Source organism: Diospyros lotus, chromosome 7, assembly GCF_014633365.1.
Source record: "Diospyros lotus cultivar Yz01 chromosome 7, ASM1463336v1, whole genome shotgun sequence".
Lineage (NCBI taxonomy): Eukaryota > Viridiplantae > Streptophyta > Magnoliopsida > Ericales > Ebenaceae > Diospyros > Diospyros lotus.
In genome coordinates, this window is record NC_068344.1 from 30,242,512 (window position 1) to 30,260,290 (window position 17,779).

General features: G+C 32.3%; 2 protein-coding genes across 2 annotated transcripts; one reads left to right on the top strand and one right to left on the bottom strand.

Annotated features, from left to right (window-relative positions):
- The first annotated feature begins 6,514 nt into the window (after positions 1-6,514).
- On the top strand, positions 6,515-8,180 carry LOC127806636 (gamma-glutamyl peptidase 3-like). The gene is made up of 4 exons (XM_052344049.1): positions 6,515-6,916; positions 7,053-7,217; positions 7,689-7,856; positions 7,981-8,180. The coding sequence occupies exons 1-4, from the start codon at positions 6,584-6,586 to the stop codon at positions 8,077-8,079; spliced, it is 765 nt and encodes a 254-aa protein (XP_052200009.1). The 5' UTR covers positions 6,515-6,583; the 3' UTR covers positions 8,080-8,180.
- Positions 8,181-11,262: 3,082 nt separating this feature from the next.
- On the bottom strand, positions 11,263-14,864 carry LOC127806496 (AP2-like ethylene-responsive transcription factor At1g16060). Its single transcript, XM_052343838.1, has 9 exons — positions 14,744-14,864; positions 14,361-14,525; positions 14,172-14,254; positions 13,983-13,991; positions 13,450-13,538; positions 13,251-13,324; positions 13,095-13,145; positions 12,513-12,589; positions 11,263-12,079 (listed from the first exon to the last, which is right to left on the bottom strand). Exons 2-9 carry the CDS (start codon positions 14,519-14,521, stop codon positions 11,574-11,576), a joined length of 1,050 nt encoding a protein of 349 aa, XP_052199798.1. The 5' UTR covers positions 14,522-14,525; positions 14,744-14,864; the 3' UTR covers positions 11,263-11,573.
- Positions 14,865-17,779: the final 2,915 nt, after the last annotated feature.

Below are 17,779 nucleotides of genomic sequence, written 5' to 3' on the forward strand. Positions count from 1 at the left end.
TAAATATTGATAAATTAGGACAACAAGTTTAATCCTAAGTTTACCTTAAGAACAATAAACTCCGTAAGATCCATAAGATACTTATGCAATATGGATATTTAGAATATCCCTTGAAATCCTGAATAACCTATTAATATATTAAGCATATTAATAGATAATTAAGGAACAAAACAAGCTTAATCACAAATAAAACATCTTAAGATTATTAACACAGCCTTAATATATTCTTAGGAAATATGAGGATTTAACATATCCTTAAGGATAAAATTATTTTCACATATATAAAACATATCAATAAATCTATGAACATAACATATCAAGATTCTTTGAGTTTATTCTCAAAGCATACTTAACATAGAACACGACTTACATTAAAATTTTGCATAAAATAATCATCATAAAAAATTAAAGAACAAACTCAATAATCTCTCACTTTTTATGATGATAAAACTTTAATATTTAAGATAACATTTACCACTAATGTTCCACTAAACCTTCTCCCCCTTTTCATCATTAGTAAAAAGGATAGAAGTTTGATACCACATAAATCATATGATACCAATAGAAAGAAAAAACTTTCTTCCCCTTTTTTTAAATTTTCATTTCTTTGAGAAATAAGACATCAAGAGACAACACTCCCCCTAAGTTCATGCCTAATGCTTAATGAATTTTTAAGATAGATATCACTTGAGCATGGAAAAATATCAATAGAAAGATACATAAGAGGGAACCAAATTGAAAATTATATAGGAGAATAGACAAGGTTGGATTCTCCCCCTGTTTAAATAGTGTTCTCCATTTTTATAAGTGAGAAACACAGAATTCATCTTTCAGAAAATATAGGTTGCGTTCTCTTTGCTAGTTTTTTAACCCATTTTGAGTTTTCAATTTTTCAATACACTAAAAACGCATTTATACTTTACTATTTTCAAAAACAAGAACAAATTTTGTAAAGAAACCCTTTAGCCAAAACATGCTAGAAACGCGGAAAACACCTAGCTAGCCCCCCCACCAATCTTGCACAGACCTAGCAGCTCTCATCTCTCTCATCTCTTCTTTCCTTTCTCCTTTCTCTTTCTTCGATCGTCAACTGCCACCGCCACCGCCACCGCCACTGCCACTGCCATTGACCACACGAGTCCCCCATCACCATCGTCGTTAACCGCGCCTGCCACTAGCGACGCAAGCCATTGTCAACCGCCTCCCATCGTTTCTTGCTAGTTTTGTCTCCCCTCTCCTCTTTCCTCTCTTCTCTTCCTTCTCTTACTGGTTTTTGGGTATGTTGGTCGATGGACTTTTGAGTGTCTAGTGGTTGCCTCTAATAGCTAGAAACCACTGGCCACTGTAACCGGTGGTGACTGGCAATACATATATAGACGGGTGGGTCGAACGTTTAAACTTAGATCTAAGGAAATTTGACTGTTGGATCTTGCTGATTTTTTGGTATGTTGGTTGATGGGCCCTTGGGTGTATGATGATTGCCTCTAATCACCGGAAACCACCGGCCACTGTGGCCGGTGGCGACTGACAATGAGTTTTTTCACTTGTGGCCGAAAATTAAAAATTAAATCTTCGAAAATTTAACTATTAAATCTGTCACATTTTTGTGTATATTAACCCCATTGGCTTGCAATTTCTAATCGTGTGAATCTTCGACCGGCGGTGGTCACTGGCAATAGAGAAGATGCAGGGCGTCGAAGAAGAAGAAAAAAGAAAAAAAAAAGAGAAAAAAGAAAAATTTATTATTAAATTTTGAAAATAAAATTATATATTTATTTAAAATTTAAAAAATGTAGTATATCTATATTATAATTAAAAATATAAGATAACATATAATATATTATTAAGTATATAACTTAAATAAAGTTTGATTAGGAAACTAATCATAAATATTTTCAGACAGACACAAGCTCACAATAAGATAAATTGACAAATTAGGTAGTGTTTATTAATAGATATGGGGTGAAAAAGTTTATATATGTGAAGTATTTTAGATGTTTATAATTTTTAACGTGTTTGTTAAATTTATCTGATGATTCTTATAAAAGAAGTCATGTGACTTTTTATCTTGATTTTTTAAGATATGTTTATTTTTTTCTTTCCTTAAGATAAGCATATATATCTTAGTCTTTACAAATAAGAAAAAAAAGGCGTTTGTGTCATCTAGTGTATTTTAAAAAATTTAATAAAAATCTTAAAATATTTTTCAATCTCATCTTGACTATTCATATTTTGGTTTAAAAAATATTTTAATTTTATCTTAATATTTTCTTATCTTAAAAGAGATGGGATGGGATTAGAAACTAGGATAAAATGAATTAGATACCTCTATTTATTAGGAACAGAGACATTTATATAAGTTTGGTTGAAGCTTGGTTAAACAGGATACTCAGTATCATCGCCTAGACTTCTGAGACTCGGCCCATTTTACAGGATAATAACAGATCTGTTGGGTTAATCCTAAACCTCAATGATTTGGATCCGTTAACTTTCTTCAATGGAGACCGAATATCAGGCACGCAATCCCTCCCTCCTGCTAGCTTCTTATAAAGTCCCTGTCGAGCTAAGACTAGTCTTTCTCAAAAATGAGTAATTTCACGTTTTCCCCTCATCAAATATTAAAGTATTCAAGATGTACCCTTCGATCTTGTGCTAATTATCAAGACAAGGAATTTATAATAATAATAAAATAATGTAAAATAAGAAAAAGTCAAAAAGGGGAAGATAGATAGATAGATAGATCAATTCGTAATTTATTTAAGAGGCTTCTTTGAGATCACATCATCTGTTTAAAAAGTCGACAAAAAATATTAATGAAATATATTTAGAACTGTCTTTTGACTCTCTCTTGTTTATTTATTTGAAAATTAAATTGAGGGGAACACCGATCGACCCTTCCGCTTGACTTTTGATAATTGTGCGCATTAAGTGACGCACAGTTTGACGTACAGGAAAAATGGAGTGAAAATATCGCCTGCTTTCTTCCTGAAATCGGGTCCCTTGTGTACTCTACTCTGGGTAATGCTATTTGTACATAACACAATGTATCGAATGCGATAAAATAATCAATTTATCTATTGGGTTGCACTATTTGTACAGAAAGGGTTCACAGAACTCTTTCACAGACTCAATAACTCACGATATATCGCGAGATTTTGACATCAAAAAATTACGATATATCACAATTTGTTCACTTTATTTTCTCTCTCTCTCTCGTCGCCCGCCTCGCCCTCTCCTACAACCTCATCGTTGCCTCATCCTCGCCTGCAATCTCACCGCCTCCCGCCTCGTCTCCTTATCGCCTCTCACCGCCTCGTCTTTGCGCCTTGCCGCCTCGCCTCCTCATCGTTGCAATCTCTAGCAACTGGCGACCACTCAAACCAATCGAGGTGCAGTGGGCGGCGACAATTGGCAAGCGGCGAGGGCGATGGCGAGGCGCAGAGACAAGCGTGAGAGAGAAAGCGAGGCGAAGCAAGGCAAGGCGAGAGAGACAAAGGAGAAAGAGAGCAGTGGCGAGGGCGATGGTAAGGCACAAAGGTAAGCGCGAGAGAGAGATAGAAGAGAGCAGAGCAGAGCAGTGACGAGGCGAGGCGAGAGAGAAAGAGTGTGTGTGTGTTGGGTTGAACTCAGAGGTAATTTGGTCATTTAATAATTCTGTAAAGCTCTCTGTACACCCCATCTGTACAAATAGCTTTATCCTTATCTATTTGATAAGAGATATGCTATTTATACATAAGCTTGTTTACAGAAACATTTATAGGTGCGGGAAATTGACGATATTTTGTATCATGGTAAATTGAAAATATTTTGTATCAAATTCTCGCAAGAAATTGGATCCAATTTGCATATGAAAATAGAAAGTGGGATAGACTAGCGGGCAATCGATTTTGCCTTCTCCTTTGCTCTAGCCACCGTTCTCCACTCTTCTCCATCGTTCTCCATTAGCGAAGGCATCGACCATCGTGCTTCGAATTTAAACCAAAAACGGACTAGTCGTTGCATTAGTGCCATCGCCCCTCACCTTGACAGAGTCTATCGTCGTTCCTAGAGAAAAAGGTCGACGTTTCTTGTGAAGATCCAGTTATCCGACCTCTGAAAGTCAAATAATTTACAGTTTTACAAAAGTTGTAATCTGTCTCCAATCTCCATTTGCCATTGACTTCATCTTTATTACATGAAATCCGTCTTTTTAAGTATTAAATTTACACACCCAAATAACAAAATTTGATCGATAATATCTAACTACTAAATTTACATACTGAAATATGTCCATTTTGCTTTACTGAAATTTTTGTGAACTTTTATTTTATTTGGCTCATTACGTTCACGTGAATGATACAGTGGATGCTATAACTAAAAATAAAAATATTTAAGATTAAATTATTGACAAATACATATTTTAAAAATAAAATATATTTAATTGATTATCTTCTTTTAACTCATCAAAACAAAAAAGATACCCCTTAAAAAACATAAAAACAAGGCATCATGCCATCATCCATAAGAAGTATGTAAGAGAGTGACATTAGTCTCAAGATAAAGGTCAATTAGTTGGTTGATAAGTTAAGATTCGTATTAGTAGGTCATAGATTCGATTTCTTACTCTATCCAATGAGATAAAATTTTCACCTGTAATTTATCTTCTTTGTCAAAATCAAAAGCACGAATGACGGGGGATCATACAAGAACAATAATTCCATATAAGAGAGCGAGATAGAGCCATCCAAATTATTTCCTACGTGAAAAATTTTAATCCATCCCCTAGTTTCTTTCATCATAACCATAAGGCTAAGAGCCTCCGTAACCAAAATGAACAGAAAAAACAAATGAATAGGACAATATAACCTGTTATAAGATCTACGAAGTTGTACAAACAGTGTTTTGAGTCCTCTAAGGGAGCCAGTCTCAATACCAAATTAAAGACTCAACCATGAAATGGCATATCATGACCAGATGAATGGGATGAGATAAGCCAAGATACAACAAGTGCACTACCAATTACACCTTACTGTCGACCAAAAACAATATTCAAATCGTTATCATCTTCTTAATCAAAATTCATACATCCATAATTAAATTGGATTCTCTAATTCAAAGAAAGAAATTAACACCATTCTCCTCTTTTAAGGAGTAGTCGGTTTTTATCGAAAATAATAATACAGCCACAAAAAAATTAACACCACTCTCGTCTCGGAGGCGAGACGGATCCGGCAGCTGCTGGAGAAGGCGACGCGGCGGCGGAGGCGAGAAGGGTTCTGGCGGCTGCTCGAGAGAGGGGGGAAAAATGGAGAGAGAAACTTTCATCCTTTAAATGAAAATATCACGATATTTTCATTGTCAATTTATCGCGATATTTTTCTGTGCGTCAACCCGTGCGTTATTGGGTACGTACAAGTAGCAAAATTGTTCCTTTTACCTAACCATCTGCTTTTATGCTTCTCTGCTGCGAGGATTGTTTATTTGGTCAAAATTAGACAGGACTAACCCTAACCACATAAAATCAGAAAATTTGAAATAAATTAAAACGGGCTGATCCAGTCTAATTAATCCCGTCCAGTCTTAATTATGTATTCTTTTCTAATTAGTAATTAGTAAAATGATTTCTTAATTACTTTAAAATGAAATCGTAAACATTAAATTGTCTTAAAGGATCATTTTAAAGTAAGTATATATGCAGTGGAATTTGTGTCAAAATGGCAAATTGGTATAGGATTACATATAGAGTTGTATAGAAGATGCTTGTCTTCTATTTATTGCCATATATTCCTTCATGCTTTATGTGGCTCAAACTCATAGTTTTTATCTATGTCGGATGGCTTCCATCAATACGAATCTAACCCACCCTCTACTTGGTTTGTTTGTGTTTTTTTCTTTCGGAATTGGTTTAAGGTAGCAAGAAAAGAATAAAATAAAAATGTGACTTTCCTTTTTCTTGTTGTAAGGTAATGGAAAGTCGCCATAAATATTGACCTTTTTGTTTCATGAGTTGAAAGTATTATCTTTTTTAAGTTAAAATAGAGAGAAAGATTAATCTTACTATATATATTGTGTTAATATTTATTTTTATTTAAAAAACAAAAATTAAACTAGGATTAACAAATGTCACATTCACAATCTTTTTATTTTTTAATTTATATATACTATAAATTATACGTTGTGTTTTTGTTTAGCAGTATCTATTTTAGATTAAATTTATTTATTCTCTCATGAATTTGGACGGAATACAAGGTGATGGGAGTAACACCATATAGCCTTTCCGCCCCCATCCATTTGTATTTTGACTTTAATGTGGTCTTGGTTTTGCAGAATCTCTGTAGTGGAGGACAAGCACTCCAATGGAATTTAGGTTGTCTTATGAACTAGCTAGGTTAATGAGATATCGTCATTTTAAGGAGAACCGAAAAGATTATTTATCTCCGCTTTGTAATTAATATTTACTCAGAATTGTGACGGATGCCTTTGCGTTTACATGTAGTGTCTGGCCTATAAATACGCCGTATCCAACCTTTCCATGCTCCAAACAACTGGTTAATATTCCTCTCAAGCATTCATCCATACAGTTGAAGCTTATTCCCAGAATTTCATGGTGATCATGGGGATCAAAGAAGAGAAGAGATACGGGTTGTTGCAGGCATGCCAGGACTCAGAGTATGTGAAGAACGTGTATGGCGGCTACTTCAACGTGTTTATGGCAGCCTTGCGAGAAGAAGGAAGTGGGGAGAGATGGGACTTGTTTAGGGTTGTTAATGGAGAGTTCCCAGACATGAATGAGCTCGAAAGCTATCATGGCTTTGTGGTGAGTGGCAGCCCTCATGATGCCAATGGCAATGACTGCTGGATTCTCAAGCTTTGCTTTCTCCTGCAAACCCTGGATTCCATGAGAAAGAAAGTTCTTGGCATTTGCTTTGGCCACCAGGTACGTAACTATATAATTACACGAAGATCGATGGAGAATTGTATTTGTATTTGTATTTGCATTTGCATTTGCATTTGCATTTTTCTGGAGAAAGACTAAATTAAATTAATGATTTTTTAAACATACATGTGTGCAGGTCCTAAGTAGAGCACTGGGTGGAAAAGTGGGAAGGACCTACAGTGGTTGGGACATTGGGTTGAGAAGTGTGAAAATAGTGAAGAGTTTCTCCCCCTGTGCCTTTCTTGAAGGCCTGGATGAAACCCCTCCTGCCCTTTCCATCATTGAGTGCCACCAAGATGAGGTCTCTTAATGTTCCCCCCTCTCTCTTCCATGTTTGATTATATATATTTATCATAAAAAAATATATAATTATTACACATTTTTTATAAAAAATAATTAAACACTCTTAACTTTTTTATAGAAAAATATGTATGGTATAAACATTTAAAGTTTATTTCCATATAATTTATTTTTCAAGGGGTGGGGTGGTTTTTGTTTTTTAGGAAATATTACCTAGAATTAAATTCTAAATAATACAATTAAACACTCCTTAATTGTTAAGCAAACACAAAAAATCAAAATAGAGAGGACTATATGATTAATTCCGCATATTATATGGTCATGATTAATTTTAGGAATACCTCTCTTGGGTGTAAGAATATATATTAGGAATAGTTTTTAAGGGTAGGGTAGGGTAGGGTAGGGTAGGGGAGGGTAGGTATCGTTTTGAAAATATATATATATATAAATAATTGACGCGAAGTGCATGCAGGTTTTGGAGGTTCCAGTGGGGGCAGAAGTAAGAGCATATTCAGACAAAACAGGAGTGGAGATGTTCAGCATTGCAGATCATATTCTGGGGATTCAAGGCCATCCTGAGTACACCAAGGACATTCTTCATCATCTCATCGATCGTCTCCTCACTAATGACTGCATTGAGGTCGTCATCATCATAATCCAAAGTTCATATATAAATATATATATATATATATATACATATCACTGATTAATTCATTCTTCAATTAATTAATTAATCAATCAATCAATTCTTTATATGGTAGCAGAAAGGATTCGCCCAAGACGCCAAGTCCAAATTGGAGACAGCTGAACCAGACAGGAAACGCTGGGAAAGGATATGCAAGAAGTTTCTCAAGGGCACATAAACACAAGCCATATACCTATACATACATACATATGCATATTCTCTTGTTCATCAATTACTGTTGTTTGTTGGTAATAAAGTCTTGTTTTTTCTTTGGAGCTACTCGTGTTTTAATTTTTAGTTTTCAATTTTGAATTTATTTTTAATTTTATATTTTGAATATCTATTTTAAAATTGCTAAAAACAAATTCCTCTTCTTTGTAGCATTTTTTATATTTTGAAAATTTTAAAAGTGTTTATGATGAAAATAATCAAAATGACTTTTTATTGTTTTAAATTTTTTTTATAAAAAATTTTTTTACTTTTGAAAATACGTTTTTAAAAATATAAAAGTAAACACGATTTCCCTGTTTTAGAAAATTAAAAATTAAAAACGAAAAAAAAAAACAACAAAGAAAACAAAGCCTTAGTATCCCTAGATGGATTTTATAAGTAGCACATACAAAGGAGGCAAAAAATGCAATATATTCAATCCCTTTCGAATCTGATGATGAACAAATAATTAATTCATGTTGTTTAACCTACAATCAATCAATAATCCTTCAAGTTCATAAACCAGGTTGATGGAATATGCCACAACATGCAGGCCTGCTACTAAAGGTGATCTAGGAATTGATTCAAAATGAAAGCTTCAAATGGACTTGATGTGTCATCACAATTGGTTGATCCAAATTGGTTGGATCATTTACGTATGCATGTGATGAGGATACACCATATATAAGGTGATTGCCATTAATAAATAGTCGAGATATTTATTATATATCCAGTGTGCACCTCAGCGATATTATGACTGCCAGTTTTTACTTATAACTAAAAAAATTGATATATAATTATTAAAGGGTTATGTTAACTTAAAATATTTGTTAAGGTGCATTTAATTTATTTTATTTTTTGTTAAGTTACAATAATTTCACATTATTTTTAATGTTTAAACACTTTTTTTATTAGTAATAAATATATAATATTGTGAAATATTTTATTAATCAACAAAAGCGTTTGAAGGTTAAACACAACTTACAATATTATTACAATTTTTCTAAAAATAAAATACATGAAATATAATGCCTTGATGAGGACACATGTTAACATAACCCATAATTAGATAGTACTGTTTTGTTAATTTACATGGACTTTAAAGCAACTTATCCATATATAATAAGTTAACTCGTTACATGCCCAAAAATTTATTGTTTTGTTGGATAATCAATTTCAGATATAAAAGTTTGGTTCATGTACATTTCTTAATATAATTTTAATTTATTTTGACTTTAATACCACTTATACAATATAAACTATCATTAATTTAAAAGTATTAATTGAAGTTAATTTTAAATTAAGTATGAAATTAATACAAATTCTTGGCACCAATAATATCCATCCCAGGGGACCTCTAGCAAATAAATGGAATTAGATATTGCATGTGTATATTGTATGGGAAGATTGGAATAATCTGATCAATTCTCCCACAAGAGCTAGCCTTTCGGAGAATATTAATTAAGCTATTTCCTGCCTTTTGTCATTTTCTTCTTTTCCCCTTGCTTCATTTGTGAATTGGGACATACTGGCTTAAGAATCTACCATATATATGTATGTATGTGTGTGCGTTACATTCGGATCGTATATAAAAATTAGAAGAAAAAAATTATATGATATGAAAGAAATGTGGGTTGGTCTCAATAAATCTATACTCATAATCCCACAATATTAAAAAAAAAATCTATTCAATCAGTGATGGCCTGTTTTTACTCGAAGAAAAATGGAAACCCACGTCAAAATATTTTTTTATACAGGTAAAACTATAAACCCTTATAATTCTTACAACTGGAGATAATTGATGATAAGCCCTTTAAGTCAATAATATTAATTAATTTTATCAAATCATGACACATTTTGTAAATATATGTACAATATATCCTAATAATAACTCCATTATATTCTCTCTCAAATTTTTTCTTCATGTTATAGCTGGTACAATATCTCGATCATTGTATGCCCCACACACACACACATATATATCACTGAAGAAGGTAAGCCATGGGCCCTTGGCCCGTGGTCAATCCACAAAATCATAGTGGTGGTTCAACTTCAATCCAGTATATATATAGAAATTGGAAGAAAATCCAAAAACACAAAACTGAATGAGTAGTTATTTTTTTGGTCATTGAAAAAATAAGCAAAATTTTAGAAAAGAGGGAATAATTAAAAAAAACTTTGGGAAATATTTGAGATTGACGGGCAAGGGCACAAAATTCATTGTATAGTAACGGGGTTAAATAAATTAACTTTTATTTTTTAAACGAGTATGAGATAGTAACCTAAAATAATATTAATCGACAACAAACAAACTCCAAACTAGCCAAATCTAAAAACCTCAAAAAACTTGCAGCATGGAATTACAACAAGAAAGGAAAACAAATGAGCATTGATGACAACATTAAGGAGTTGAAACCTGAATGTTATGGACTTTCACTCAAATAATAAAATAAAATAACAAAACTGAATATTTTTAGGTCTTATATAAGATTTTCTGCAATGGAAAGAGGTAGCGTTAATTAGAAAGGAAACTCAACAAATGAAACTATCCTAAGGACACTCTGTTCTCTGCTTCAAACAGATGTACTTAGTTTCTTTAACTATGCCCATCCAAGCCTTTTTCCTAGAGCTATTACTATTGGAATTAATAATTTTGGTGTTCTCAAGAAGTCTAAATTCACATGTCTCTGTGTTTTAATTAAGTGCATGTAGAAGGTGAATGGATGTGTGTATCTTAATATAGTACATGTATTTAGTATTAAATATAATTCATGCATAAAAAGATTAAAATGGTGCATGTAGTTAGTTTTCAAAGAGTAATCCATATTTTCTATATATACTTCAAATTGTATAGAGATAAAAGTGAATGAAGTTAAAAACCTCTTCCATATATTCTTCCTCCTCCAACAATTACTAGCTTAAATAACAGTCAGTAGTTTAAATTGTATTTAGAGTATGATATCAGTTCATTCAAGATATTGTTAAAATAAAATTCAAAAATGGATGCATAGAAAATAACAGTAGTATTAACAACGTCTAACATATATATAGCATAAGTATTAATTTATTCCACTAATAAAAATCGACCCCTAAACAACAAATTAGTCCCGGATATCAACATGCATGGTCTATAACACTGATAAAAGGACCGATGAAAATTAAGTCTATTAATTATTGAAAGAGAAGATACATGAAGAAATTACATGTTTTGCCTTTTATTCTCATCATATATACATGAAATGTGCCAGTTAATATATAACTGGCCATCCTTCTTCCCATGACCATGCATGAAAATCACTTCTCAAATACTCAAATTTGAGCATTATATATCATCATTATTGGTCGACCCTAACTCACAAAATACAGATACTTAGTCTAAAATTAGTCATGGAAATTAATTAAGATAGAGGCTCTTCCTCCATGCATGCATTCTCTGGCTAGATTATTCATTTATTCCACTAATCAAGCATCAAACATCAGTGAGTTGAGCTCCCCGAAGAAAATATCATGATCTCCTTCACCATAAACACCAGACTGATCAAAGTAACTTTGTATGTCATCAGGAAATGCATTGCATTGTTGTGGATTAGACTCTTGAGGCATTATGGAGGGAAACTCGGCTGCCGTGGTCATCTCCATCATCTCCTTAAATTTTGATGACTGAAGTAGAAGTCCGAGGGCTGACGTGGCAGTGCCTGGCCGAGCCTGATTTGGAGCAGAGACAGCACCCGCGATTGCAGCCTGATCTTGGTTGTGGAGGTGGGCATTTAATTCAAGTTCATGATTTCGGGCCATGATAGTATTATCTGGGTTAGTCTCAATGTTAGGGTTTAGTTGATTATTGGTATTATTGTTGTTAGGTCTTAGCCATTTTATATATCGACTAAGGTCAAAATTTGTGACAGCATTAAGCCCCCGATATTCTATGGCTGCAACATCATATGCAATTGCAGCCTCTTCTTGAGTAGCTGCAAAAATAACGAACAAGATCATTTAAGCACAATTTAGAGGGAGAAAATATACATGACATGATTTAATTAATTGTAAAATAAATATAAAAGAAAAAGAGCGCGTAAAATAGTTGTCGGAGAGTTGGAATTCTACTAATATTTTGAGGATTGTGGAATGGTTAGGGTTGGTGCAGCAACCCAAACTAACTGATGGTGATTGATAGCTTACGTAATGTTGATAATTGAAACAGGGAAATTAGGTTAGTTCTAAGTAGCTGCTTGCATGGACAGTACAGTTGACCAAGATATATATGCGTGATTAATCTATATTTGTTTGGCCATGCTTATACATAAATCATGCAATTAGTACCAGTTGATCTCTGACACGACGATGATAGCTTACGTAATGTTGATAATTAAAGGTGAAGGATACATATATATATATAGATACCATATGTCCCCAGATAAAGGTATTTGTTGCCAAACACTCTTCCAATCCTGGCTTCCCATCTTCCATTGTGATGATGTCTGTTCACGACATGAAAATGAAGTAAGTTCAAGAAGGAAGATTATTTTCCATCTTCAATTTAAAATTAAATTCAATAATCTTCCCTTAAATTAGAAAAACAAGAATAATTAACCTACTTCCATACTAAAAATGTAATTAGAAAGGTTTAAACTTTCAACAATAACTATATAACACAGTTTTATGACCTGCTTAATAAAATCTTTCTTTAATATCCCCGAAAAATAAAACATTCCGTGACCTTCTTGTGTGAAGAATCTTTGTATTGTGCCAAGTGACAAAATTTGATCTTTAATCAAAATCTAGGGTTTGTAATTATATAGGGTAAATTTTCATGAAACATTAAGAACAAATATTGTCCAAAGAATAGCCTAATTTATCGAAAGCACAAATATGGTACCACAAAACAAAGACAAATTAATTCTCAAAATTCATTGCATTTAAAAAAGAACAAAACAATTATCAGCAAAAAAAAAAAAGCAAGTGATCTCTTTCATATTTAATTACTTTGCGACTCCTCTGTATTTGGAGACTCCCCGAGAAAAACCGCTGCTTTTCCTGCAGGGTATTAACAGAAAAATTTAACTAATTAATTAAAACCAAGATAAATAATTGAACTATTTCTCTTTGTTATAGCCTTCTGCAGTTAAACTTAATAATTACCTTCTCAATGATCCAATATACTCCTCTCTGGACAGACCCTCCATTTCCTTGAGCTCTTCTTGATACGTTGACACCTACAGTAATTAATTAAATATAGTTCATCATTATCTTTGCTAATTTTCCATGCAGCAGGTTAATTAACGAGATGAACAAACTTTTGTAAGAAAATTCAGCTATTTGAAGGAAAATAAGTAATTACTGGAAAGTTAAGAATGGTTTCTCGGCCCCAATATTTCAGTGCTGCTAAATCATAAGCATGAGCAGCTGCGTCTTCATCGTTGTAGGCACCTGATGAGAAACAAACAACATTAAATATGTGAAAGAACAAGTTTCCAGAATCGAAACACCCACAAGATGTTTCCATTAGTTCTAAGATTATTGCTATATTTGAAGAACAAAACCTATCTGAAAAATGAGCCTATATACATTTCCTTTTTCCTTTTTTCTTTTTTCTTTTTTTCTAGATGAAAAGGGAATCCAGTCTCAAGGGATATCATGGCCCGGGACCTGGAACACAACCGTTTCTCTAGGTTTTATCTGCATCCGAAGACTCCTCTTAGGAAGAGCCGTGCCTGCTGATTACATATATATATATATATAACTGTTTTTAGGGACCTTCTTACTCTCTCTCCCCCGTTAAACTTGTGGTTAATATGATAATTTTTACGCGTTTCACAACTACAGCAAAGAAACCAGATTCATGATCAATATCGTGTTGATCACTCTACGTACCGAGATAGACTACATTTCATCAGATTCCACCGAACCGATCCCCCGAATGACCGCCGGCGCAAAACAAGAAGAAAGAAATCGATCAATGTGATGAATATTTTTAAAAATTAACTAGAATTACAAAATGCAAGTAAAAATTCCAAAAAACTAATTGATTAATTAATGAGGCGATGATCATGAACAATTAACCTTGTCTTCCCTTCTTGTTCTGGGACTCATTCCAGCTGTTCTTATCCCACAAATGAGCTTCATACCTTCCCGTCCATCTGTGCCTGAACCAACCCACATGGTACCAGAAACCAAACTAAACAACAACAACAAAATAACAATCAAAAGAAAAGATTATCAAAATTAAGGAACGAAGCCATCATCGTCAACCTCGTAACCCCTCTGTAAATGGAACTACGCTGAAGCGGCGAGTCTCTGGGGACAGTCTTTCTGGTCCTCTTGGCCTTCTTGATCACGGAGCCGGGATTAGTGGTGGCCTTGTTTGCATTGCCGTTATTGCTGTTGGTGTTTTGCTGTGATAACTTCGCCATGAAACTGCTATGCGGGGTGGTGAAAACAAATTACGAGTTGGACACAGTGAAGGAAGGATGATAATAATAAGATAGAGATATATATATATAAATAGAGAGAGAGAGAGAGAGAGAGAGAGTGTGTGTGAGTTTTCCAAAGAAGAAGAGGAAGAGGGGGATTTAAAGAAGGGATTAAGAGAATTAATGGGGTTCGGAAGAGTTAATTAGTGTGCGCTGGCAAACCGGAGGAAGCCGGCGATGGAGGCAGCTGGAAGCCGGCTGTTATGGTCTCTTCCCTCTTGTCCTCATTTGTTGCATACGTGTTTGTGTTTAATTCGATTTTCTCTCTTCTCTTCTCTTTTTTCTTCATTTCATCACAAACTAATTAAATTTGAAGCAAATCAGTTGTTAAACTAGCTGCTAGTTTTGGATATTACTTTCCAAAAACATTGTTTTCCCACTGCCTAGAGGTTGCATCAAAGTCAACCCTCTTAATTATTCAAAATTATTTGTTTGTTTTGGGTTTTATCGCATTTGATTTGAATCTAAATAATAATATTTATAGACTCTTCTCTCATTTATGTTAAATAAGTCTTTTTATAAGTTTTAAATTTATAATCATTATCTCAAACTGGTAACATCAAAAGTTTTAAAAAGTTAAACCCAAATATTATAATGAAATTGACAACAAAATATAAATATTGCATAAATATTTATTTTTCTTCTTTATTTATAAATTTTAAATTTTATTCCTTATATTGTACTTTTATTTGGCATTTGGGCACAATAATAATGTATGCAGATGAATAAGCGCTTAACATATAAAATTAATATATTTTAATTTTAAATAATATAAATATTATGAAAAAAAATTAATTATAAAGACCAGATACTATTTCAAAGTAAATCTATAAACAAGTCACAAACGAGTTTATAACTTATAATAAATAAGTTTGTCCATAAACCCAGATGAATTGAAGTTTAAAATTCAAGCTTAACTCATTTACTAAATAATTTTGAACATATTTAAATTAAATTAAATTTTGAATTGTCGGTGAAAGATTATGTTCAAAAAAACTTATAGTAGTCTCCTTTGAAATTAGAGTTTAAACTTCAAATTTGAGATGGTAAATTTTTCGTCTCTAATTAATTCATCTCAAATTTGAGATGAAAAATTATCAATTTTAAAATCTGTTTTAAATTTGAGGTGAATTTTTTTAATTTTCAAATCCGTCTCAAATTTAAGAAGAATTTTTTTTCGTTTCAAAAATTTACATCTCAAATCTCATGTTTTTTGTAGTGATATAGAAACGAGAAAATAATAATGATTATGAATTCTCACGAGGGAAAAGAATTTTTTCTAAACTCTACTTATTTAATAAATAATAAAAGGGAATTAATTTGTGGGTTTTTTTTAATCAAAGGAGGGCTTGTTCTAACTAACGATTAGTATCAGATTAAAAATGAAACATATAAGGAAGTAGTAGTATTTATAAATTATTTTTTATTGTTTTCAGTTTTGAAAGCAATTAAAATCAAGAAACAAAAATTAAAGTAACCTTATAGTATGTGCTAAAATGTTTCCAATGTGACAATATTTTCTCTATTGTGATATAAATGTGACATTCTACTATATATATATTGTAATAATAATAGTGCGAGTGTCATATTATGTAAAGTTAAATGAAGAATTACAGTAACGACTCTGTAAGTATTTTTTTATGTTAAAGGTTGTTGAAACGAAAATTCACAAATTAAAACTATAAAATTGGATTTTAATGGGATGTGCTTTTTGTGGGAAATGAAACATTGAATTAGAGGGTAATTGTAATTGACCCCAACTTCACTATGTTTTTCCAATCTTGTATATATATTGAGTTTTTCTAAAGAAAATATTATTTATATATGAAGTTATTTTGTAGATTTTATTGTACCCTCAATTTTTACTGCATTATACATTGTGAGGTTATAAACATTTTTATATTCTTAATTTAATAGAGTGCACAATAAAATATACAATAAAATGAATAAATTTCCATCTACAAATAATATTTTGGATGTTTTTTAAGTTAACAAAATCGCGAAGAAAAATAAAGTTTTAAACACGTAAGGATGGATGGGGGCAGTTCAACTACACTGACAAATTCAATCACACCATCTATGGTTTAATTAACCAGAGAGATTTGAGGAAATTAATTAATGTTGTTTTCTAGCTATATATTTAATTGTTGACATATATTGAAGATTATTTCTTTTAATTTCCACCAAAGACTTGGCCTTTTGTTTGTACGTTTGTTTGATCTTTTTAAATTTTATAAATACCAAAAATTATTTGATTACTTACTTTAAAAATTTTAAACACAAAAAAATTATTTTCATTTTACTTTTTAATTTCACTCAATATTTTACTCACACTCAACAATCAGTGTCGATTTCCTTTTCATCAAAGATGTCAAACGAGTTAATTTTAACTCGACCAAGATCAATTCATAACTTGATGGGTTGAGTTAATCTAACAACTCATCGATTTGAAAATAAAAACTAATAATACTATCACTTAATTTTTATTTTATAAAAAATTAAAAACAAAAACTAGGAAATTAATGACAACCATCTCAAATGTACCTGACCGACAGGATTTCATAAGATTTACACTTATTAAAACTTTTTTATAGTTGACTTTGATCTCTCCATACCATATTTCCTGCTTTCTACTTTACCTGATCAACTTTTCCTTTCATTTTCCTTCTTCACAAACAGCTTTCAAAGAACCAACTTCATAATCTCCTTCCCTTTTCCTTCTCAAAGTTTCATTACAAATTCCATCAAAACAAAACAAAAAATCATAAACAATTAAGTGTGCACCCACTTCATTAATCTGATTCAATATTCTCACTACTGTTAGAAGTTCTGCGCCATGAAGTGGGTCCTTTGGTGGATAGATCCACATGTTTGATAATCTGCCAACCAATTAGATTGCATAGTCATAGCTTACTAAAGTATACGTGTTTAAGATAATTAAAGATTTCGCTTCATCAAATTAAAAGTTGAGAAGATAATATAACAGCGGTTTTGGAATCAACTTCCCATAAGATCGAGCTACGCAATTCAGATTAGAGTGACCTAATCATTAATCAAAGAGAGAGCTGCAAGAGATGTACTCGATTAAAGACAATTATTTCATATGTTTAGATGCATTTATTTCATTTTCCATGCACGGTCAGACCCTACAATGAAAGCTTCAAGTGCATGATTATGTTGATGACTTAATTAGTTACA

Bases quoted from the DNA above. Each gene is read 5' to 3' on its own strand.
- LOC127806636 (XM_052344049.1), top strand. From the start codon at position 6,584: ATGGTGATCATGGGGATCAAAGAAGAGAAGAGATACGGGTTGTTGCAG. The intron at 6,917-7,052 runs GTACGTAACTAT...ACATGTGTGCAG, and splicing joins GCATTTGCTTTGGCCACCAG to GTCCTAAGTAGAGCACTGGG. The intron at 7,218-7,688 runs GTCTCTTAATGT...AAGTGCATGCAG, and splicing joins TTGAGTGCCACCAAGATGAG to GTTTTGGAGGTTCCAGTGGG.
- LOC127806496 (XM_052343838.1), bottom strand. From the start codon at position 14,521: ATGGCGAAGTTATCACAGCAAAACACCAACAGCAATAACGGCAATGCA. The intron at 13,325-13,449 runs GTAATTACTTAT...TAATTACTGTAG, and splicing joins AAACCATTCTTAACTTTCCA to GTGTCAACGTATCAAGAAGA. The intron at 12,590-13,094 runs GTAATTAAATAT...TGTCGTGAACAG, and splicing joins AAATACAGAGGAGTCGCAAA to ACATCATCACAATGGAAGAT.